At 41.2% G+C, this 26,061-nt stretch overlaps 1 protein-coding gene across 2 annotated transcripts in view; it reads right to left on the reverse strand.

Annotated features, from left to right (window-relative positions):
* Positions 1-19,339: 19,339 nt before the first annotated feature.
* SLC17A9 (solute carrier family 17 member 9) overlaps positions 19,340-26,061 on the reverse strand; it is a 35,261-nt gene continuing 28,539 nt past the window's right edge. Inside the window, exons 9-13 of one of the 2 annotated variants that reach the window (XM_026697373.2) lie at positions 25,030-25,064; positions 24,478-24,593; positions 23,761-23,816; positions 22,215-22,244; positions 19,340-21,555 (exon numbers count right to left, since the gene is read on the reverse strand). In XM_026697373.2, the coding sequence (XP_026553158.2) occupies positions 21,392-21,555; positions 22,215-22,244; positions 23,761-23,816; positions 24,478-24,593; positions 25,030-25,064 (401 nt within the window). In that variant the 3' untranslated portion in view covers positions 19,340-21,391. The remainder of the gene's footprint in view (positions 21,556-22,214; positions 22,245-23,760; positions 23,817-24,477; positions 24,594-25,029; positions 25,065-26,061) is intronic. The other variant, XM_087928903.1, reaches the window with a different exon arrangement.

Raw genomic sequence — 26,061 nt, forward strand, 5'->3', positions numbered from 1 at the left:
TCACGCGCACATGCACGTTAGAAACCAGAAGACCACATGCGTACGCCAGGAAGCTAAGTTTCTGGTTTCTGGCGCTCCCGCATGCACACGTTGGGGAGCTGCTCTTCTGGTTTCCGGTACGCACACGCACAGATGCACGCTCCTGTTTCGGCACTCGGTGCCAAAGAGGTTAGCCACCACTATATAGGGTTTCCTCAGTGGTGGGATTAAAAAATTTTTTTTACTACTGCTTTTGTTTACTACTGGCGTGGCTTAGTAGGCATGGCATGACTTGGTGGGTGTGGCTTGGTGGGCGTGGCAGGGGAAGGCTACTGCAAAATCCCCATTCCCTCCCCACCCCACTAACCTGCTTTCCAGCTCCATTCTCCTGTGCAGGGCAACAAAAGAAGACCCAGCTGATCAGCTGGGACTCAGGAGGCAGATAATAGATGGGGGCAGGGACAGTCAGAGGTGAGATTTCCCGGTTCTCCATACTACTCAAAATTTCCGCTACCGGTTCTCCAGAACTGGTCAGAACCGGCTGAATACCACCTCTGGGCAGAGGGTTGGACTAGATGACCTACAAGGTCCCTTCCAAATCTGTTCTTCCGTTATCCTGAGAAAGGTGACTTACGACTATTTTCCACACTTATAACCGTTGCATCATCCCCACGGTTCACATGATCAAAATTTGGACACTTGCCAATTGATGGCTGCAGAACATTATTTGCTTGAATTATTGAGTTGTCATATTTCATTTATTTTATTTTATTTTATTTATTTGTATCCTGCCTTTATCATTTTTACAAGTAACATAAAGGTAGCAAATACATCCAACATCCTCCTCCTATTTTTTCCCACAACAACCACCCTTGTGAGGGGCCATGGGCTGAGAGAAAGGGACTGGCTCAAAATCACCCAACCCAACTTCCATGCTTAAGGCAGGACTAGAACTCAGCCTCTCCTGGTGATTGGCCCAAAGTAACCCAGCCAGCTTTCATGGCTAAGGCAGGACTAGAACACATGCCCTCTCTCCTAATGCTTTAATTCTTTCTGGAACTGAACTTGTTGGTATATATTATATATTCCCCTGGCATGATCAGAATCTGAAATGGCAGAATTGAAAGCAGAATAATAAAGGTCTATAACAGACGTAAATTGCAGTTACGTCACCACAAGATGCTGAAAATGGCCATAAATGCAGGCCACTTGGTGAGCATCATGTGACCAGGGGAGGAAGGGTCTGGCGGTCAGAACTTCAGAATCAGGTTGAAAGTATAGGAAGTCCTCAACATACAACCACAACTGATCCTAAAAATTTCTGTTGCTAAGCGAGACATCTGTCCAGTGAGTTTTGCCTGGATGATTCTTAAGTCACTACCTAGGAGCAGTAGGTACAGCAGTGGTATTCAGCTGGTGGTCTAGAGGTGGAGCTCTTGCCTCATAATCAAGAGGCTGTGAGTTCGATCCTAGGTAGCGGCAGATATTTTTCTGAGAGCAAAGAGAAAATGTCTGTTGCAAACCCTGCATAGTTGTCAGGAAGGGCATCCGGCCAGTAAACACTGAGCTCCATTCAGTTGCTATCAGGTAACATGACAGCAGTGTTCCAATATTTGAGGGGTTCCTACAAAGATGAGTAGTTCAAACTGTTTTCCAAAGCACCAAAGGCCAAGACAAGAAACAATGGATGGAAATTAACCAAGAAGAGAAACAAGATAGAACTAAGGAGAAATTTCCTAATGGTGAGAGCAATCAACCAGTCTCCAGGCTTGCCTCCAAAAGTTTTGGTTGCTTCATCACTGGAGGCTTTCAAAAAGAGACAGTCATTTACCTGAAATGGAATAGGGTCTCCTGCTTGAGCAGGGGGTTGGACTAGAAGACCTCCAAAGGTCCCTTCCAACTCTATTATTCTGTGTTCTCTGGATACCTTATTATTATTTATTAAATGCATAGGCCCATCTCACGGTCCCCAGGTATTCCACCGATAGCAACAATTTTAGCGATACCAGGAAGACAAGATTTCTAATCTATTTACATGTTTGCATGATTAATATGTTAATATTTGTTATGTTTTGTTCATAACAACAGATCCTTCCAGCGTCTGACCTTGCTCGTTCCGTCTGTTATGAAATTCAGGGAAGGAATGGGCCGTTCTCCACTTGGCACTTTGTTATGGGCTACGATGTGCCATCAAAACGTTTTCACTTTATGCTTCCAAAAGTTTGGGGAAAAAAATGTGGTAGGTCGCTTTGTTTTGAAGCTCAAGATTAAAAGTTGTTTGAAGACAAATGTTTTCCTAAGTTTTTGCTGACATTCAATTTTAATGGCTTTTTGAAAACAAAGTAAGTATTAACTGTGCGTTGTTTTATAGTTTCCTGATGTCTGACAGGTGTTTTTGCCCATGTGGGAAACAGATGCTAATAACATTTCCCCTAATAGCTCATAAATAATAATTATTTAGCATTTTCCTTTTATATTGCTCTGTCAATAGCCAATTTACTTTTCAGAAGCTGCTACATTTTGCTGTCAATCATTTCATGCCTCCGGCTCTTTTTGGTGATTATAAGCCCCTTGGAGAGGAAAACTCCAAATTAGTTTTAAATAAAAAATAAGAGTATTCATGCTGTTGAACATCTAAAGGTAAAAATAAAAAAAAAACCAATCTGGATACATAAATATCACTGGTAGCGTATTAATACTTTATAAAAAATATAGTGACCAGCTGTCTTCTGGAGAAACAGAATACACAAACAAAAATGACATGAAAAGGATGGAAAAAAAATAAACAAGTTTAGAAAAAGGAAAGAGAATGGAAGGGAAGGCAAAGGAAAGGAAAGGAAAGGAAAGGAAAGGAAAGGAAAGGAAAGGAAAGGAAAGGAAAGGAAAGGAAAGGAAAGGAAAGGAAAGGAAAAGTATGATTATGTTGGGTGATTTATTTTCAACTACTTGGTTCCCCTTGAAATACGTAGATCTAAAACAGTTCTACATGTAAGGGAACTGGAGACAGTATCTCTGTGAGCCATGCTTTGAAGGCTCATATCCATCTGCCATGCAGCCTGACTGCACACCCACCCAACCACCTAGGTATCAGTCACTCGGCCACTTGCAATTGTGTACCTGGCCAAGTAGGGGTCCCTCAGATGGTCTGTCAACTTGAGGTACCATATAAGGCAAAAAATATACAATGAGAATTTTTAACCAGGCTATTTCCTTATTATTTTTTTCAAGGAGACAAGCAACCTAGAACTAAATTTCCTGACAGTTAGAATAACTAATGACTGGAACAACTTGCTTCGAGAAGTTGTGAATGCTCCAACACTGGCAGTTTTTTTAAAATATATTGGATAACCATTTGTCTGAAGTGGTGTAGGGTTTCCTGCCTAAGCAGGGGGTTGGACTAGAAGATCTCCAAGGTCCCTTCCAACTCTTGTTACTCTGTTCTATTCTGTTCTATTCCGTTCCATTCCATTCTATTCTATTCTTGCTTTGAACTGTAAAAGGTAAAAGTAAAGGTTCCCATCGCACATACGTGCTAGTAATTTCTGGATCTAAGGGGCAGTGCTCATCTCTGTTACAAAGCCGAAGAGCCAGCGCTGTCCGAAGACGTCTCTGTGGTCATGTGGCCGGCATGACTAAACACCGAAGGTGCACAGAACGCTGCTACCTTCACACCAAAGGGGGTCCCTATTTTTCTACTTGCATTATTACATGCTTTCAAACTGCTAGGTTGGCAGAAGCTGGGAGAAGTAACGGGAACTCACTCCGTTACAAGGCACTAGGGATTCGAACCGTTGAACTTCGGAACTTTCTGATCGACAAACTCAGCGACTTAGCCACTGAGCCACCGCGTCTCTTTTGAACTGTATGAAAGTATCTAAGTATCATTGCTAGGGGGTCTCTTGGCTCCTTTGAAGCCGGGACCCGAGAGGTGGTGTTCGGGCAGGTTCTGACCAGTTCTGAAGAACCAGTAGCTGAAATTCTGAGTAGTTCAGAGAACCAGCAAATGCCACCTGATTGGCCCCGCCCCCTCTATTCTCTGCCTCCAGCTGATCGACTGGGTTTTCTTTGGTTGCCCTGCACAGGAGAACGGAGCTGGAAAGCAGGTTAGTGGGGTGGGGAGGGAATGGGGATTTTGCAGTAGCCTTCCCCTGCCACGCCCACCAAGCCACGCCCACAGAACCAGTAGTAAAAAAAATTGAATCCCACCACTGCAGGACCCTTTTACTCTAATAAGAGATGCTAAAAAGCCACCCCTCACGCCTGGGGAACTTATTGGCTTCAGCCCCAGGCTAAGAGTCAGGAACAACAATACCAGCACAGGAAATTCTTACCTCGTCCAAGCCGAATTGTGCTACTCCAACTTTTTTTTCTCTTCTTTTCTTTTCGTTCCTTTTCTTCTTTTCTTTTTTGCAATAAATATCACTCCTTGCATCTGAACGACTCTTTTATAGGAGGAAACACCTACCGGTGCCCGGTTAAAAATGCCAAGGAAATATAATGTAAAATACTGCCTGTCGGCTTAAATTACTTAATATTATTAGCATGAATTGCGGGGCCTTGATTCATTTTCCTCCCTCCCACAGCTTCGGCAGGCAAAGTTGAACTTTAAATGAAATGCGGTTCCCCTTCCCTTTCCCTGGAAAAGGAAAGGAAAATGCAGGTGGGTACAACCTCTCTCTTCTTCTTTTTTTTTTTTAAACCCAGGCTCTCAGGTGAATGATAAAGCGAATGCCATGGGCCACGCCGCCAAAGGTTAGTAGGAACGAGATCTAATTTAACGTGAGGTATGTTTCGTTTACAGTAAAGTTTTACAGTCTGGCCCATTCATCCAGCGTTTCATTGCAGTTTGTTTAAAATCCTTCCATAGTTTGCCACTGAGGCCAGACATTCCTCTTATAGCGGAGGGAGAGAAGCATTTGGAGATTAAGGAAGTTCTCGATACCCTGATTCGTGGTACAGTATTTGGTATTATGGAAGGGAGGGGGGGTATCATCAGAATAGGAACCAGAATAAAGCTGGAAGGGACCTTGGAGGTCTTCTAGTCCAGCCCCCTGCTCAAGCAGGAGATCCCACACCATTTCAGACCAGTGACTGTCCAGACTCTTCTTAAAAAAACCTCCGGTGATGAAGCACCTACAACATCTGAAGGCAATCCTGTTCCACTGGTTAATTGTCCCCACTGTTAGAAAATTTCTCCTCAATTCCAGGTTGCTTCTTTCCTGGATTAGTTTCCATCCATTGTTTCTTGTCCTGCCCTCTGGTGCTTTGGAAAATAAATCGACCCCCTCTTCTTTCTGGCAGCCCCTCAAATATTGGAAGGCTGCTATCCTGTCCCTCCACACAGTCCTTCTTTTCTCTAGACTAGCCAAACCCAAATCCTCCAACCGTTCTTCATATGTTTTAGTCTCCAGGCCTTTAATCATTTTAGTTGCTCTTCTTTGTACTTTTTCCAGAGTCTCAACATCTTTTTTTTGTAATGTGATGACCCAAACTCGATGCAGTATCCCAGGTGGGCTCTTACCAAGGCTTTATAAAGTGGTAGTAATACTTCATGTGGTTTTGATTCTATTTGGTTTATACAACCAAGGATTGTATTAGCTTTTTTGGCTGCTGCCGCACACTGCTGGCTCATGTTAAAGTGATCGTCCACTAGGACACCAAGGTCCCTCTCGCAGTTACTGTTTTTCAGCCAAGTTTCACCTAATCTATATTTGTACCTTTGGATTTTCTTGCCTAGCTGTAAAACTTTGCTTTTTTCCACATTAGAGAACTTTAGGCTGGGCAGATTTGGTAGGCCTGGCCCAGGGGAGAAAAGAGGGATTTTATCTATGCTATTTTTCGTGTGAACACCTCAGAACTTGCTTTTCTTCTGGAATTATCAGTAAAGTTATACTTTTGGTAAAGTAATGTCCCAAGAGTTTCTGTTGCTGTATATGCCAATGGGGCAGTTAGCGGGAACACAATCTGATTTAATCTGAGATATGATTCATTTACAGAATGCAGACTAAAAAGAGCTGAAAATGACTTTGGAGGTCTACTGTCCAAAGCCCTGCTCAAGCAGGAGGTCTTACACCATTTCAGAAGAGTTACTTATTAAGTAATAGATAAAGGTAAAGGTTCCCCTTGCACGTACATGCTAGTCATTTCCAGCTCTAGGGGGCAGTGCTCATCTCTGTTACAAAGCCAAAAAGCCAGCGCTGTCCAAATCTCTGTGGTCATTTGGCCGGCATGACTAAACACACAAGCAGAGGTGGTATTCAGCAGGTTTTGACTAGTTCTGGAGAACCGGTAGCAGAAATTTTGAGTGGTTCGGAGAACCGGCAAATACCACCTCTGACTGGAGGTTTTACAGTATCCTTCCCCTGCCAGGCCCACCAAGCCACGCCCACAGAACCGGTACTAAAAAAAAATTGAATCCCACCACTGCACCGAAGGCACACCGAATGCTGTTACCTTCTCACCAAAGGGGTCCCTATTTTTCTACTTGCATTTTTACACGCTTTCGAACTGCTAGGTTGGCGGAAGGTGGGACAAGTAAAGGGAGCTCACTCCGTTACGTGGTGCCAGGGATTCGAACTGTCAAACTGCTGACCTTTCTGATCGACAAGCTCAGCGTCTTAGCCACGGAGCCACCTTATAAAGTAATAAAAGTGGGATAAAAATCTAATCCTAAATAAACAAGAAGAGGCATGGCAGAATAAATGAACTTATCCCAAAGGTACTTTTTCAAACGGCATCTAGACTTTGCTAAAGATATTTTGCTTTTTCCTCATCCAAAAAGCTTCTTCAGAACGGATGAGAAGCAAAACCTCTTTCAACAAAAGTCTGGTTGCCTTTTGAAAAACCACCTTTGGGACAACCATGACCTGGATGACCGAGAATCTCCACAGACATTTGTAAACCATGATTTATGGCTAGGCATTACACCTGAACCCAGCGTCTGCTGGTCAACAAACTCTGATTAAAATAAACCCTACTCTGGTACAAAACTAAACAAACATTCTTGCCGCCTCCTGTCTCTTGTGTTTGCGCAATCATAGCTGGTGGCATTTCAGCGGCAACTGCTTTCGTTCTTCTTTTATAATCCTCCTCAACCTTTCCTTTTTGGCTTTTGTTCCAGAAAGTTAGATCCCTCTTTTGTAGTCTAAAAGGCCAAAGGGCCAAAGTTTGCCTTTTAATTAAAATGCATATTCTGTAATTAAACGCCCCATAACACATGAAGGGCATTCATTGAAATATGATGGGTGACATAGTCATTACCCCACTGTTAATTACTAATTAATGAAGCTATTTCAATTAATAGCCTCCCCACTGTCACTCTCGCTTTGACAGGGCTGTGTGCTGCTACAAAATCAGAGACCCTCATAATTCTGGCACATCACCAAAAGGCCTCCACTAAATATTCATGTCGGAGGACTTTAACACTTTTCAATTAAACATAATAAAGGAAAATCTCTGTCAAAAGTGTATATCAAACATGTGTCAGGGGCTTTGTTCCCCCCTCTCACAAACTGCGTCCAGCTTTCTCTCTTGTACTTTCTCCAGACTTTTCAAAAATTACTAGATTTTGGGGGTAAGAAGAAGGAGTTCGTTACATCTCTCTTCTCCATTTTGGGCACCGATGGTGAAATCCAATGTGTGGTTTAAAAGATTTAACAGATTAACAGAGTTGGAAGGGACCTTGTAGGTCATAGTCCAACCACCCACCCAAGCAGGAGATCCTACACCATTTCTGACACATGGCTGTCCAGTCTCTTCTTGAAAATCTCAAGTGATGAAGCTCCCACAACTTCCGAAGGCAAATTCTGTTCCATTGGTTGATTGTTTTCACTGTCAGAAAGTTTCTCCTTATTTCCAGGTTGAATCTCTCCTTGATCAGTTTCCATCCATTGTTCCTTGTCTGGCCTTCAGGGGCTTTAGAAAATAGCTTGACCCCTTCTTCCTCTCTGTAGCAGCCCCTCAAATATTGGAAGACTGCTATCCTGTCTCCCCTGGTCCTTCTCTTCCCTAGACTAGCCATGACTCCAGTTCCTGCAACCGTTCTTCATAGGTTTTAGTCTCCAGTCCCCTCATCATCCTGGTTGCTCTTCTCTGCACTTTTTTTAGAGTCCCAACATCATGGTTTAGCCCTGTTATGCCAGAATTGGGGGAGAAGGGAGATAACACTGTGTAAAGTAGGGTTCATATGCTTATCTTCTTTGATGTACTATGTTGGACCACATCTCCCATCCTCCACAGCACACTTGGAAGCCAAATTGGAGAACAGCAGGTTCTAGTTTGACTGTATCACTTGAGATTCTTTTAGCGAAATAGATTATTAACAGCCCTGCTTTCTTTCTCACCTATCTGATTTCACATATGCAGATCCACACACACACACACACACACACACCCACACACACACACTCTTCTGTCTCTCTCTCTCTCTCTCTCTCACACACACACACACACACACACACACACACACACACGTTTCCTTCCTAATCCCTCCCCTTTCCTTTTCCGAAGCCAATCCATCTGGAATTGATTCCTTTTCAAGACACACACTTTCCCCAAATCCTCTGAGTGAATGACAAGAAGAAGAAAAAAAGAATCCCATGGAAATGTTGAAGTTGACAAATGTGATCAACAACACCGTTAACACAGCACCTTAACAAAGATGTGCACCTTCTGATGTCTGGAAGCAAGTTGAGAGACTCTTAGAAGGAAACGGCTAGCGTGTTTGGCTTTTTTCCTGTTTTTCAGTCTCGCCAGATTTGTTTCACAAATTCATTTGTTTAGGCAGATAAAGAGCAATCTTAACAAGATTTCTCTGACTGATAAGGAGAAAGGAAGGGACATTTTTATTCAGGTATTTGTTCCTTCAAGGGATGACACACACACAGGGCTGCCTACTTCTTAGAGATGCCTGCAGGGTATCTGCAGGGTATGGTCAAAAAAATCAAGATGGCAGCCTCAATGGTGCGTTTGATGCTCTAAACAGTTTACCTGTGCAGCCAATTATCAGCTTTCTTAGTTTTCATTTTGGGCATCTCCCCCAAAACACAAGTCTTACATGACATGATGAAAACTCCTTAATTGCACAATATATGCACAAAGATTCGTGGTGGCGCAGTGGTTCGAATGCAGCATCACAGGCAAACTCTGCCCACAGCTAGGAGTTCAATCCTGACTGGCTCAAGGTCGGCTCAGCCTTTCACCCTTCTGGGTCAGTAAAATGAGAACCCAGATTGTTGGAGGTAAAAGGCTGACTCTGTAAACTGCTCAGAGAGGGCTATAAAGCACTACGAAGCGATATACTTTATAAGTCTAAGTGCCATTGCTATATATAGCCAGACTTCTCCATAGTTTCAACTAGAAAACTGTTAGCATCCTAGACTGATTAAGTCCAGAAATGCTAGAGAATTCTTGACAGCCTGGCAGTCAGATATATCAACCATCAACAGGCACACACAGATAAACAATATCTACATACCATTCAAAAGAGACAATCAAAAAGCTAAAAAGGAAATAAAAAGAGCAAAACATCTCCTGACCAGCACTCAAGCAGAGCAAAAATTAACACCAAGGCTAATACTTGTAGGAGCGGAGAAGCACAAGGAGGAATCAACCTAGAATTGTTACATAGCCACAAATGAATTAAGTCCAACTTTCCTTCATTGCCATTATCCTTATCTAACTATAACCAGATGCTGAGCATTAGTTGAGAAGATTCCTGTGCATAGGCTTTTAGCAATAAATTAGTTAAATATAACCTTCATGTGTGGACCTGGTCTTTCTTGCTGACCATAATTTTACAAACACAATGTGGTTTGGAGTCTTACAAACACACTAGTGTTATGAGATCCTTGGTGCTCTCTGAGCTTGATGGTTTTCTTCTAAACATTTCATTACCAAACTAGGTAACATCATCAGGGCTAGAAGGGGGTGGGGTTTTCTCTTATATGTATATACTAATAGCTTCCTGTCAGTGGTGGGAATGCCCTTGTAGTTCCTTGATTTGGTTGTTGTTTACAATTTGATTGTCTGCATTGATAGTTCCTTGAGATTGTTTGCTTCTTGATTGTTAATCTAGAGTTAATCTTGGTATTAATCTCTTCTCATATGGGTGTTGATTGATTGCTAGTGAGAAGATGTTCTGGGCTTTTTGTTCCCTTTGGGCTTTTTAATTGTCTCTTTTGAATAGTGTGTAGATTTATCTCTATGTGCCAGTTGATGGCCGATTTGTCTGAATGCCAGCCTTCTAGGAATTCTCTTTTAAGTATACCCCCTTGAGAGAATCACAAGGTAACGCCAAGTTATAGCTTTAAGGTGACCAACAGGGGAACATTAGTAAAATATCAAAAGTAACCGCAATTCGGTAAGTGTATCTGATTAATTTAATTGAATGTTCATTCACTTGATTTAAATTAAATTAATTCATATTTCATTTTGTCTGGAGACCGACTCCCTTCCGAGAGAAAACTCCATCTGCCATTCAGATACCCATACAGCCCTTAATCTCAAAAGTGGTTGTACACGCCTGATTTAAATGATACTAATTATTTTAAATTTGCACCAATTGCTTTGCAATGGTGCGTGCAAAGGCTGTGTAACCCTAAGATTTTTATTCTTCATCTTGTTTTTAGCAGTAGTGCCTGCCTGTCTCTTTTTCATTCACACAGAACTTAAAGAGAATGCGCATGTAAATTATAGGGAGTTCCACAGAAAGGAAGCCATAACCATTAACCTAACCTTGTCCTGTCTTCATTATGCTAAAATTACTCCTTGGTTAGAATGAGGGCAAGGTCTGGGTTGAACTGAGCTCTCAGTTCCTATTGAGTGTGGGGTGGTGTTTTCTTGGTGTAAACCCAAACGTGATTTGGAGAAACAACAGGAGTAGAGTGGCGTGGCGTGGCGTGGCGTGGCGGGGAATGGAATGGAATGGAATAGAATAGAATAGAATAGAATAGAATAGAATAGAATAGAATAGATAAGGACAGGAAAGGAAAGGAAAGGAATGGAATGGAATGGAAGAGAAGAGAAGAGAGAAGAGAAGAGAAGAGAAGAGAAGAGAAGAGAAGAGAAGAGATAAGGAAAGGAATGGAATGGAATGGAATGGAATGGAATAGGATAGGATAGGATAGGATAGGATAGGATAGGATAGAATAGAATAGAATAGAATAGAATAGATAAGGACAGGAAAGGAAAGGAAAGGAATGGAATGGAATGGAAGAGAAGAGAAGAGAAGAGAAGAGAAGAGAAGAGAAGAGAAGAGAAGAGAAGAGAAGAGAAGAGATAAGGAAAGGAATGGAATGGAATGGAATGGAATAGGATAGGATAGGATAGGATAGGATAGGATAGGATAGGATAGGATAGGATAGAATAGAATAGAATAGAATAGAATAGATAAGGACAGGAAAGGAAAGGAATGGAATGGAGTGGAATGGAATGGAAGAGAAGAGAAGAGAAGAGAAGAGAAGAGAAGAGAAGAGAAGAGAAGAGATAAGGAAAGGAATGGAAGGAATGGAATGGAATGGAATAGAATAGAATAGAATAGAATAGAATAGAATAGAATAGAATAGAATAGAATAGAATAGAATGTTTCCATTTCTTACTCTTCTGTCTAACCACTCATAAAATACATTTTTGAAAGGTAATAATTACAATATTAATGATAATATAATAATTGACCAATGCAAGATAAAATATTGATTAGAATGGTTTTATATATATATATAAACAAGTAATATTATGATGTTAATATTATGATGTGCGCAGGATATAGGTACGCAACAGGCACACTGTTGAACTGAAAGATGGTTTTATATGTTTGTTTTTGTTGTAAAAATTTAAAAAAACTTTTTTCAAAAAGAAAGAGGGCAGGACAAGAAGGAATGGGTGGGAGCTTCTCAAAGAGAGAGCCAACCTAGGAGAAATTTTGTGACAGTGAGAAACAACTCATCAATCGAATAGCTTGTCTCCAGGAATAGAGGGTGGAGATTTTCCAAAATAGACATGGCAACCATTTGTCTGGGTCTCTGCCTTTAACAGGGAGCTGGACTAGAAGACCTCCAAGGTCCCTTCCAATGCTATGATTCCCTGTTCTTCTTCTATCTCACAGAACGCAACAATAACTGAATTTCAGTGCTCCCAACCAGCTAGAGCTAACTCATGGCGTCATGTTGTCGTCACGTGACATATTGTGACTTTTTTCCCCTTCACTAAAATGGGGGTGGGCGTGGCCAGCATGTGACACATCCAGCCCACGGGACTACCCCTTGGCTAGATACTTTAGAAAGAGTGCAGAGAAGAGCAACCAAGATGATTAAGGGGCTGGAGGCTAAAACGTATGAAGAAGAACGGTTACAGGAACTGGGCTTGGCTAGTCTAGTGAAGAACCAGGGGAGACATGATAGCAGTCTTCCAATATTTGAGGGGTTGTCAGAGAGAGGAGGGGGTCATGCTGTTTTCCAAAGCCCCTGAAGGCCAGACAAGGAATAATGGATGGAAACTGATGAAGGAGAGATTCAACCTAGAAATAAGGAGAAACTTTCTGACAGGGAGAACAATCAACCCATGGAACAGAAGTTGCCTTCGGAAGTTGTGGGAGCTTCATCACTGAAGGCTTTCAAGAAGAGACTGGACTCCCATCTGTCAGAAATGGTGTAGGGTCTCCTGCTTGAGCAGAGGGGTTCGACTAGATGACCTACAAGGTCCCTTCCAACTCTGTTATTCTAAACTCCTTCTACTTGGAGAAGTTAATGTAAAAGCTATTTCATCTTAAAGTTTGCTGACAATCGCATCAATATTTCTGCATGAATACATTTTCAGGGGAAACATTTAACTCCAAACAACGAAAGCACATTTTATTTGTTTTGAAAGCCCTCGTAGACTCTTTCCATGACAGAATTCTTGTCCACCTACCTTCAGATACAAGCTATACACTGGAGAGTTGATAAATTAACATTCTGAAAGGGAGGGAGGATGTCAGAGAAGAGTGGAAATGAAAGGAAGTTAACAGCTGCGATGAGCCTAAAAGGTAACCATGAAAAATCCCCCATCAATTCTTTCTTGTTTTCTGTTAATTAATGCAAGACAGGCTCTTAGTAGCTTTATAAATATCTAGTATATAAAAAGCCATAACATGGTTAATTGTTACACATGTATTTTGCCACCGTTTTGAGTGTTGTTTTTTTTTAATATTCTTCTCCACTGGCTTTCTATCAGACTTCAGAGCTGTGGATGACAAAAGGTGAGCAACACCTTAAATTGACCATGCAATTCCTGTTAAAAACATTCTCATTAGTGCGTCATGGACATTTATATGTATCCTGCCTTTATTATTTTAAAAAATAACTCAAGGCGGCAAACATATTCAACACATTTTCTTCCTCCTGTTTTCCCCACAACAACCCTGTGAGGTGGGCTGAGTGAGAGAGTGACAGGCCCAAAGTCACCCAGTCAACTTTCATGCCTAAGGCGGGACTAGAACTCACAGTCTCCTGATGATTGGCCCAAGTCACCCAGTCAACTTTCATGCTTAAAGTGGAACTCAGTGGAGGGATTCATTTTTTTTTACTACCGGCTCTGTGGGCGTGGCTTGGTGGGCGTGGCAGCAGGATACTGTAAAATTGACCTCACCCCTTTCCTAAGAGGTCTGTAGGGGGCGTGCATAAGCGCACCAATGTGCCTACCGTCCCTGTCCTATTGTTTCTTTTTATTTTTCTTATATGTATCGATGTATTCATAGCTATGTTTTTACTTATACCTATTATCTTGTAAGCAATTGACAAACCAAATCAAATAAATAAATCAAATAAATAAAATCTCCAGTCAGAGGTGGGATTTGCCGGTTCTCCGAACTACTCAAAATTTCCGCTACCGGTTCTCCAGAACTGGTCAGAACCTGCTGAATGCCACCACTGGCGGAACTAGAATTCACTGTCTCCCACTTTCTAGCTTGGTGCTTTCACTATTAGACCAAACTGACTCTCAATTATGACTTCTTCAGCTTTAATCACAATAATACATGGGCAAACAACCGATACAAACTCAAGGTAAACTGCTCCAAACTCAACTGCAGAAAATACGACTTCATCAATAGAGTGGTCAATGCCTGGAATGCCCTACCAGACTCCGCTGTTACAGCCTCAACCCCTTACAGCTTCAACCTCAAACTGTCTATCGTGGACCTCACTCCATTCCTAAGAGGTCCTTAAAGGGGCGTGCATAAGCCCACCAGCGTGCCTACCGTTCCTAATCTTACTGTCCCCGTTTATTTGGATTTACTTCCTTTGTTTTTGTTTATGTTCATACTTCTACTTGTTTGTCTTGTACATGTTTGACAAACAAACAAACAAATAAAAAATAAAATAACATTATTATGTATTGTTATGTTCATACGAAGAATGTCTCTTATGTCTTCTTGGTGTCTTAACACTGTGGGAAAGGGGTGTTCAAATTTTCCAGACCGCAAAACCTTTCAGTTAAAAGAAAGTCTTGGAAAGGCCTACTGATAGAAGAGCCGTGCTCAAGTGAAGCATCCTGTCTTAATGGTCTTGGACAGGTATCTCTGAAGGCAACCCTTGTTAACTCATCTGAGCATCCTTAAAATAGCATAAGGTGTGTCTGCGTAGAAATGTGTATACTTGTGTGTATTTAGGGTAAGAAACAGAACACAATTTGTCCGTGAAATAACCGAAGTAAGGAACCATGATCTCAGTTCTGAAATGATCCAAATTATGTATGTTTAGAGCACCTATGAATTGATATATTAAAGCTTTTAATGTACTGGTAATGCTAATGATAAATAAATAAATGATATCATTTTCCTTCCTTCTTTCCTTTTTCTTTCTTCTTTCTCTTTATTATCCTTCCTTAATATGATCACAGAGGTCATTTATGTAGAGTATGAAGAGGGTTGGTCCTAGAACACTGCCTTGGGGGACACCTTTGTTGACAGGTACATAATTTGATAGGACGCTCCCAATTTTGACCATTTGTTTGACAGGAATGCTTCTATCCAGTTATGCAGATAGATTTTAGTTTTAGGAGTAGTTTGTTGTGTACCACTGAATCAAAGGCTTTACAGAAGTCTATGTAGATTGCGTCTATTGCTTTGCCCTGACCGAGTTGTGTAGTCCATATGTTTTTGCAGTGTAAGAGTTGCAGATTGCAGGATAGTTTTTTTCTGAAACCAAATTGTTTATTTGAGAGTAGGTTGTTTGTTTCCAAGTGGAGGATGATGGATTGGTTAATAATTGATTCCATGACTTTACAGGTGACGCAGCAAAAGGAGATTGGTCTGTAATTTTCAACTAGGCTGGGGTCTCCCTTTTTAAAGATGGGGATGACCGTGGCTTGTGACCATAGTTTTGGCAAAGAGCTGGTCCTGAAAGATTTTTCAGAGATTATGCTTAGAGGTTCAGCTATGGCAGTGGATAGCTTTTTTAAGGAGTAGTCACATATTCCGTCCGGTCCAATAGATAGAGATGGTTTTAGATTGCGCAGTGCTTTTTCAACAATGTCTTCTGTAAAATCGATATGTATTAGATCATTGTAGTTGTCTGTGGTTTGACTAGAAAATACTGGGCATGATCCATTGCTGTGTACAAATACTGAGCCAAAGAATGTGTTAAAGCGGTTGGCTTTAGTAGTGGTAAATTATATCTCATATAATGGTATGTTATATTTCATCTGCAGGTAGTCCTTGATTTATAATCATAATTGAGCTTGGAATTTTGCTATGGTTGATAAGCCATGGTTGCCTAGCATTTGTCCATTTGTCCATTCGTCATTAAGCGAACCTGTTTTAGCCAATAACCAGTTTTACCAGAAATTGAAAGTAAATGCCAGTATCTGGCAAAATAAAAGTTGTCAATTGTGGTCATGTAGCCACATGACATGGCAAATGGCATAAATGCAGGCTGGTTGCCAAGTGCCCAAAATGCAATCACATGATAACAGGAAGCGGTGGTCCTTTGAGCTTGAAAGCCAATAGGGGAAGAAGCCATAGAACTTGGGGATGAAGTTAAAAGAAAGATCAATTTAGAATTCTACGGACTGATGCTTGTGGCTACATAGGGATTCTAGGCTGCTCCCTCTTTTAACTCCACCCCTAGGTTTTGCCATTTCTTCTCCTTAATGTCAGGTTTCCAAGTGATGAAATCCATTTTAAAAAGAAAAGAACTAAATCCATCTTCCAAGACAATTTATTTTATTTGGGAAAGCATCTAATTGTCCATGGTAATTCCGAATCTGACACAACCCAGAATTACCCCACAATATTAGAAGTTAGAAACAACCCCCAAAAGTCACATACTCCAATAGAAGTAAGATGTAAGAAGAAGACAGCTCGTTTTCCCACGGGAAGAAGAATCACCTCGCCTAAACAACTTTCTCTATCTCCACTCCTCCCCTCTTAGAAATGTGGCAAGCCCGAAACCCTTCTCCCATAACTGCCAAAGAGAAATTAAGAAAAAGAATATATACTAAGCCTAACTAAAATGGCTACACATAGGTCAATTTCAGGCTTGATACTTAGGTTGCAAATACCACTTTTTTGGGGGGGGAGTCTGTGTAACTTTGAACTACAGGGTCCAAAAACCAACAAGCATATTGCTACCATCATCACTGTCCCTAACCAAAACAGATGCGCAGTGATGGGATTCTACCAGTTCAGGCTGGTTCGGGCGAACTGGTAGTAAAAAATGTTACTGTTCAGCCAAACCGGTAGTAAAAAAAATAGCTGATATTTCTTTTTGTTCTTTTTCTCACCCGACAATCAGCTGTTCCAATGATCAGCTGTGCTGAGATCCCGCTCGCTGTCTTACTGCTTCGCCCAGAAAGCTTCCCTGAGGCCCAGGAGGCAAAAAGAAAACACTCAATGGAGAGGGAGGGGGGGTGTTGCACAAAAAAAGAAGCCACGCCCACCCAGTCACATGGCCATGCCCACCTGGCCACTCCCACCTAGACACGCCCACAGAACCAGTAGTAAAAATATTTGCATCCCACCCCTGCAGATGGGTAATAAGTGTGGCCATCTGTTCGTTGATTACTGTGATCCCAGATCAGAACAAGAATGAAAAATAATAAGAAAAAGGAGAAAGAAAAAATAACAACAAGGGAAAGGCATACAAAGGACTTAAGACGCAACCAATACTCAAAATAAGAGCTTATTTTTCTTTTCCGAGTTTAAAAAGAAAGCATGGCCAAAGCCCATTGGACTGCTAACAGTCGGACTCAAAATCTGCGAAAAGACAGTTCAACTGATCCACAGAAGCCTGTGAATTTTTACATTTACACTTGGCAACTGATGAATGTTTGCAAATCTTCGCTTTCAACAAAATGCGCGACAACCCAACCCATCCGAGACAATTAAAAGAACATCAATTGACCCAAGCAGCTCTAACTCGCAGCAGCGTTAAATAGAGCCCACATAAAATATTATAAAGGAAGGACCTTTGCAATTCTGAGTAGGATTTAAAATTGAAGAAGTGTAAATGACCCTGAATGTTGTCAGTGGCTGCTTTTTTTAAACAGCCTTTTCACCATAAAGACAGGCATCTTCAGACAATTCAGATCTTACAGCTCCCTCTGCTGGCATTTGCAAACAGATTTGCTTTTACTCATTTCCACTTAAATGCATCATAACTGACACCCAGATATAATTCTGTTTGAAATCTACAAATGATCGTTGTTTGGCATTCAAAGCAAAATTAATTGATTATAATGGGAGGAGTTATTTTAGAAAGAAACCACAATTTAACAGATCCCTATTTAGCAGACTTCCAAAGCAAGCTAAACATCTACCTTGACATTACCTCAGAGTAACAAACAAATCTGTTGCATTTGAAGTAATATAGAATACTACAAGACCTCCAAGGTCCCTTCCAACCACAGGTGGTATTCAGCAGGTTCTGACCAGTTCTGGAGAATCGGTAGGGGAAACTGTGAGTAGTTCGGAGAACTGGCAAATCCCACCTCTGACTGGCCCCGCCCCCATCTATTCTCTGCCTCCTGAGTCCCAGCTGATCGGCTGGGTCTTCTCTGGTTGCCCTGCACAGGAGAACGGAGCTGGAAAGCAGGTTAGTGGGGGTGTTGAGGGAATGGGGATTTTGCAGTATCCTTCCCCTAGACTGGGGTGGGAATGGACATTTTTCAATATCCTTCACCTGCTATGCCCACCAACCCACGCTCACCTAGCCAGACCACACCACGCCCACCAAGCCACGCCCACAGAACTGGTAGTAAAAAAGTTTGACTTCTGCCACTGCTTCCAACTCTGTCATTCTGTGATTCTGTTAATTTAATGCGGATTGAGTGATCATATCAAGTCAGAATCAACTCTTAGTGACTACACAGATTTCCTCTAGGACGCTCTGTTCCCAACCTGTTCTTCAGATCTTCCCATGGGACACCTAAACATCAATCAATCAATCAATCAATCAATCACCAATCAATCCGAAAGCTGCCTTCCTGAACCACATTTTTCCACCCAGATTCTTCCATTCTTTGAGCAAAGGAGAAGCCAGAAAGATTTGTTGCATTTAGCTGTTTAGCAGCTTATTAATAAAAAAGATTCTTAATAATTTATTTATTATTTATTAATAATTTATTAATAATGTAACGATAAATCAAGACATTAATATTAATTTATTAATAAATAAATTAATTGTAATAATAATTCATTAATAATATTAATAAGAGACTGGACAACAATTTGTCTGAAATAGTATAGGGCAGGGGTCTCCAACCTTGGCAGCTTTAAGACTTGTGGACTTCAACTCCCAGAATTCCTCAGCCAGCAAAGTTGGAGACCCCTGGTATAGGATCGCCTGCTCAAGCAGGGGGTTGGACTAGAAGACCTCCAAGATCCCTTTCAGCTCTATTACTCTGTGTTCTATGTTCTCTGAAAAGATTCCAGTAACATAAATAGTAATTACAATCCACAATATTTCACGTATGATGGCGGTGGGGGGGAAAACATCTCAACTTTTTATTTAAATAATACTGGGCTGGCTTTGCTTGGATTTGCCTCCATTCTTTGGGCAGATGAAATTCAGCGAGAACCGAAAAGAGGCTCCATGTCCTGGCATTCCAACCTACCATTTTCATAAGCCACAACCTCGGTGAAGTCCATGTGGTCCACAGGGGACATTAAAAGCGGGGCTTAAATGAGGTCATGATTCAATAGCTGCCAACGGCACAACTGAGGCAGGAATGGGAAGCCTGTGTGCTTAAAGCGGCATGGATGAGGGATGCTGGGAAACGTAGTCTGGTGATATCTACAGGCCCATCGGCTGCCCAGCCCTGCTGGAATGAATCGTGCGAACAGTTCAATTGTGAAAAGACTGTTCAGGATTAAAAAGACACTGGATCCAATATATCTTTCCTCTTTATAACAATAGAACATAACTCTTGTCAAGTCACATTTTTCCCCCCCACTGACTGCAGCATCACTGACCACTGCTGTTAAGAGTCAGCTGGAGAAATATAGAATGGGTGTTGAAATCACAGGAACCACAGTTAGAACAAGATGTTTTGGGACCAAATATGCTTTCATGCTTTCAAGGACAGAGAGATCGGAAGACACAATATTCTTTTGACCTGGGACCACCGTTACAGTAGAATCTCTCATCGTTTAGCAATCTGAGAAACTCACCCCCCACTCATTGAACCTAGGTTCCATATCTGTCGACTTGGTTTCTCTTATTCCAACAATTGATAAAAACACAAGAGGGTGAATTTTTAACACCCTGATAATTTTTCATCCTGAATGAAAAAGCCGTCATTGTGACTGTCCTAAGCTTTAAAATGTTTTATCATTTTTAAGAAACCGAAGTCCCGTGAGAATGAACATCTTAAGCTAAAGGAGCTTTGTAGATGTATCGGATAACATCTGCCCATACTTCAAATCCAATAGACCAACAGTTGCAGAAGGTTGACCCTGGAGATGCAACTCACAAAACCAAGGTTCTCATCTCTTGATGTCTTCCAACCTTCTCTTTCATATGAACTTTGAATCTGGATGAAATTGTTCTTCCAGCAATCAGAAAGACAATTCTGGTGGGCACACTCTGGACTTTTTATGCTGTCCAGATCTGTCTAGACCTCCCAGAAAGCTCAAGATAGCTGCTTCTGTCTCACTCATGGTGTCAGAGGAAGATGAGAACATGGAACTGCCTTATTGGATATGATATGGATTACAGTCCTATAACCGTAGGACTTTGTATAATCTGCTCACTCACTCACCAGTAGGTTGTATTTTTTTCTGAGTCAAGGTCTTTTAGACCTTCTGGTCTAGGGTTGCCATTGTTGACAATGGGTTTGGCCCTTGGGGTGACAAGAATTGTAACTTAAAACATCTAAAGGACCTCAGGCTGTGAAAAACTGATGGGCAATACTGTTGATAACTAACTAGGTCTCCACCCCATGTTTTTGTAAGAGAACTGGTCCAAAATTTTTGTAAGAGTGTACCTATGTGTTCATAATTGTAATAAGGGGATAGCTGTTCACCTCTATGTAGGTACACTAGAATGATACGCAAATAATTCATGGGTTTGAGAGATTTTGCAGGAGGCCTCAAGGGAAGGAGGAGATTTTGCTGATCTCAACGGAAATATGACGAATTCCTTGCCATTCCTTGGTTCATTGTGGGAGGATTCTACAACCAGAACTTTGCCAAACTTTGATGTACATACATCACCTGAGAAGCACGGATAAATAATTATGTGATCTACCTATACATCCAAAGAAAACAAAAGCAAGAAAAGCCAACATCAAGGCGTTTTAGAATGATAAACCATGTTAAAGCCTAGGACAGTCACAATGACGGCTTTCAAAACTCCTCAAAAGAGGATCAAAACATACATTAGAATTCTATATGTTTTTGCTGTAGTCCCGGTGATCATCATGAATGTTGGAAAAAATAATTTTTGCGGGGGAGAGTATGGGAAAATCGTTGCATTTCCTATCATACAGGAAGGAGCAAACTCTACCACCTGGTTGCATATTTTGGGAGTGTGCCTGTGATGTAATGACCTTTTGTCGCAAAGGACATTGGAGTCAAAGTTAGCACATTTAAACTTCTCCTCAGGTCATCTCACACAATTGATCCTGGTCTCTCCAGATCTATTGGATTTCTATCATTCCCAACTAGGACAGCCAACATGGGTCCAACGTTGGCTAGAATACCAAAACATGGGGCGAACCCTCTTTGGCATAATGGAGGAATAGCACCGGATCAAAGAGGTGAAACACACGCCAAACATCTGGGAGGAAAAGATTAGCCGTTGGCTAGTAAAACTGGAGCTAACCGATTAACGCTTGGACTTTCATCATTCCATGGCTAGTATGTATTTTCCTGGAATTCTGTTTTACATTCTCCATTCCAAAATCTTGACACTTCCCTCTAAGTCTGCGGGTGGGTTTATAAATCGGTGTAGGCTGGATCCAGGTCCATCCTGTGAGCTTTTCCAAAGATGAGGAATGTGCAAAGTCCAACGGTATTCACGATGGCCACGAGATTGAAAACGGAGACCCAGGAGCCAGTGTTTTCGATGAGGTGCCCAGCTAGGTACACACAAATGACACCTGTGTGCAGGGAGAAAACACAAAAGTGATTCTCTCTCTCCCTCTCCCTCTCCCTCTCTCTCTCTCTCTCTTTTAACAACCTTGTTTCAACACAGAGATTCTTACTTTGAGCTATTCCATTGACAACAAACAGGTTTAGATTACTACAACTCACTCCAACTGGGGCTGTCCTTGGAGACTACCCAGAAACTGCAATCTGGGAAGAATATAGTTGCTCACCCATCAATGGGAGCAGTCTAACATTGTCTCATTGTCACAGCAGTACCACAAGAGTTGCAGGAATTGGTGGTTTGTTTCTGGGTATAATTGAGGGTGCTGGCTCAAGAACAGTTACTCCACTTAGAACAGGGTTTCCCAACAATGGCCATTTTAAGACCTGTGGACTTCATCTCCCAGAATCCCCCAGCCTGCATATTAATAATGTGCACAGCTAATAATGGGGGAGGGATTAAAGAGAGTTAATAATAATATTGCAGCTATACCCTATGGGTTAATATACATGCACATTTAGAGGGGGAAATTCCCTTAGTAGTCCATTTGTTATTTCCTAGCAGTGGACTGGAAGCGAATTAATAGTCCATCCAGTTGGTCCTATGGATACAAGTAGAGCTGAGAAACAATTAGGAGAATGATTAATTGTTTGAAACACCATAACATACCTAGTAAAGCTCCACCTGTATTTGCCACACCTAAGGAAAGATAAAGAAAGAAGGTAAGGTATAAATTCAAAAAGTATTTTATATCCTTCCAGTCGGATCTCTGTTCTGTCATCTCTGCCTCCATCTCTTTGAATAGTTTCTTCCTGTCAAATCAGTCAAAAAGAAAATTTATCATTCTACTCGTTCTTACTTCTTTTCCTCTTCTTTATGAGGATGTTACCATAATTCCTCTCCTTTGGGCCCTACAAATAATAATCCTGAATCCTTTTGCAATTCTCAAGCCATCATTGATAATCTATGTACTGTTAAAGTGAAGACTGAAGAGAATGTGATTAGAAAAATATTAGACTGTGCAGAAATGAATAGGTTAACACTACCAATACAAGAGAAGGAAGAAATTGAATATTATACGATATGGGGTCTATTTTATCAATGGTTGGAAAATAAATATGGAAGTTAGAAATTAAAGAAGAGTAGCACAAAATAGTAAACATGTGGTAAGAATTAAAAATGTTAAGATGGGGAATGTTTGTTAGGGTTAGATGTATTATTAGATTATCATCATCATCATCATTATTATTATTATTATATGTATAATGCAGATTAGTATTAAGTAAGAACAGAGTATTAAAGTCAAGCAATGAATATGTATAAATTATAATGGTTATTGCACAAGATATTTATACCCAGGTGACACACTGTTCAAATGAAAGATAGAATGTTTGTATAAATAAAAAAAATATATTAAAAAAAGATAATCTATACACTGTTAAAACTCTCTATTATGGTAACCTTAAATTGAAAAATAAGGTGTATCACAGGGGCAACAATTTTTGAATCCATTGTTTGGCCAAGACAAAGAGAATTGAGACTTGTCCTTTTCCCTAGCTCTTTTCCCTCAAATCCCTCTGATTAAAATCATCAGAAGGAGAAAGGATGTTTCTCTACAATTTCATTGTTTCTATCCATCCATTCTTTCGTCCAGTGACGTTCATTCACACCCTGTGAAATGTGTGTCATTCAGATCTTAAGGCATGATACCAGGAAACCAGGTGCGTATGACTTTGGTGGCTTAACAAAGATTAGTTAACTTATTCATGCTCTCTAATTATTCTTGACCCATGATAATTACCAGCCGGGATGTCTTAAAGATTGTTTTAATGGTTCCAATAATCTGTGTTAATCCAGATTTTTACAAAAAGCCAGAATCTTTGTAATTACAAAAAAAAAAAAAAATGGGTATAAGGCTACATGTTGATCCCTTCCTGGCAACTTTGCCTTGATATTTTGTGGTGATATAATTAGGGTGATTTTTTTCCTGACTGACTACAAAACAAGGATCTCAGAAGTAGCTCATTGAATACGACGATCTCAAAAGCTAAGAAGGATTAAGCCAGGTTAGCATTTGGATGGGAGCCTAATCAGGGATCCCAGGGCATAATCTTTACTGGCAAAATGGAAAAGCATCCCGGAAATGGAAAGAGTGTGTGTGTGTGTGTGTGTGTGTGTGTGTGTGTGTGTACATATAAAAGTAGTTTTTGCTCACCAAACAATAAACCAGCACACGAAGGAGCCAGATCCTGGATATTGACTGAGATGCCACTGTAGAAAAAAAAATAAAGATGACTTACAATCAAAGCTCAATTACCAGTTAAATTGGCAGCATTTGAAATGAGTTTAAAATTTGATTGTTTCCTTTATTAGAAGCGCCAGCAACGCTAGCAAAAAGTTTCTCTCTCAACGCAGGCTAACAAGTCCGTCTGTCCGGAAGATGAATAGGGCTCTGCCATTCGTCTCCGCCCCCTGCCTTTTATCCCCAGAGCCAGGGTGGGGCTTCGCTAGCAGCGGTGGCTCTTCCATCCCAAGGACCGGCCCATAGATTTCCACTGCTCTCCTCTCCTCTGCTTTCTGTGCATCTGTGTGCCAGGCACTGGACCCAGCTGTTCCTCTTCTTCCACATCAGCCATCTCCAGACCTGGGGCCTGTTGACTGTCCATCTGAGGGCTGACGGACAGCCCGGGCTCCACCTCTGTCTCTCTGCCAGCTACATTCCTGCTTCTCCCTCGGAGCTCTGTTTGACTTGATGCTGGCCCTGATGCCCACACCGCCTCCTCATCTGATTTGGATGCTGGATGGGCCAGCGGCCGATAGGCCACAATGATATACCTGTGTTTTTCATGCCTAACAACTTTAACATGCATGGACTTCAACTCCCAGAATTCCTCAGCCAGCATGCTTTACATTAAGAAGTTGTGTTGTTTACCTGTGGTTGAAAGTTTGAAGTCCGATACTGGCTGAGGCGAAGGCTACTGCTTGGCAAAAGCTGGTGGAGTAACCGATCCCTAAGGCAAAAAGACTGGATACCCCAGAGCCAATGACCTCAAAGGAAATCAAAAGGCAGAATTTTGGTTAATGTATTGGTTATTATTTACAGTATGTATTTCCTCTAAGCTTATCTACGCCGTTTCACTGATATCCGATTATAAACAAGCCTCTGGAACTGGAATAAGCTTAAAGACTGAACATAAGACAAATCTAACAATCTAATACTGGTAAATAACTCCCCAAGCACCAAAGCATCCAGCACAGTATAACAATGCAGCGGAGACTACAATATAGGTAGCGATAGTTGAGTCCAAAATTTCTGTTGCAAAGTGGGACAGTTGTTAAGTAAATTTTACCCCATTTTACCAACCGTTCTTGGCACAAAAGTTATATAAGTAAGGATACCAAAATCTTACAAGGGGTCCCTATCATTGGCGCCCATGGAGATATAGCCTTTTGTTCTTTCTCTGTAACAATGTTAGAATATTACCTGCATAAACTTACGAGCAGTGATTGGTTTGCACCCTGAAAACAGAAAGACAAACAATCAGCTAATTTCATTACTGGGAGGGAGAGTGGGGGTTGCCAGCTATTTTGGTTAAAAATCCACCCCACAATATTGCAACAGGCATTTTATTTTTTGTAAAAAGAATAAAGCACATACTTTTAAAGTTGGGTTAAGAACTTTAATCAGGAGTATTTGTATTCCGTTTTTTTGGGGGGTGGGAACAATGGATTGATCATGTGCCTTTAAATCAGTGTCGATCCTTAGCTACCACATCAATAGATTTTCTCTGACTTGATTTAAAAAGAAAAAGGAATATAATTCTGGCAGGTGCAAAAACCAAGGATGTGTATCCTTTTCGGAGATGGGGTTGCTCTAAAGAACTCTTGAGGTGCGCCAGAATTATACCACCTGCACATTTTGATGTACCAATGTGGAACTGCATTGGAAATGTTGCCAAACTTTATTGAAAACCATTAATTCTCCTTTGCCTTTGCTATTCGTCATATCCTATCTTTAATTTCCCCCCTTCCTCACCCCAATTAGAAGCAATACTTTTCACCTTTGAATTTCCCAAGAAGTAAATACCGTATTTCCCCGAAAATAAGTGTCTTATAATTTTTCTGCCACCAAAAAAAGGCACCAGGTCTTATTTTGGGGGGATGTCATCCACTGACCAACCTCACTTGTGCGCATCGCCTCCTTTTCACTGTCAGAGGCCTTCAGGAACGTTTTTTGTGGCTAGCAAGGCTTTCCTGAAGGCCTCTGACAGTGAAGTATCGACAGGATCGATCCAGAGCTTTGTTATCAGCTGCAGAGGATTTCAGGAAAGCCTTGCCAGCCTCGTAGAAGAAATAGGCCAGCAAGGTAGGTGTCGGGATATGTGAGGTCTGGGGTACAACTGTCCAAAGGTAAGTAGTAGAAAAGCTCCACCGCCCCCTATCACCACCATAGCTTAATTTTACCCGTCCACTCTGGAGTGGGTGGGATCTTAATTAGGGCTTATTTTGGGATAGG

This window comes from Pseudonaja textilis, chromosome 3 (assembly GCF_049901715.1).
Source record: "Pseudonaja textilis isolate UNSWEBS1 chromosome 3, rPseTex1.2, whole genome shotgun sequence".
In the NCBI taxonomy this organism is placed as follows: Eukaryota; Metazoa; Chordata; class Lepidosauria; order Squamata; family Elapidae; genus Pseudonaja; species Pseudonaja textilis.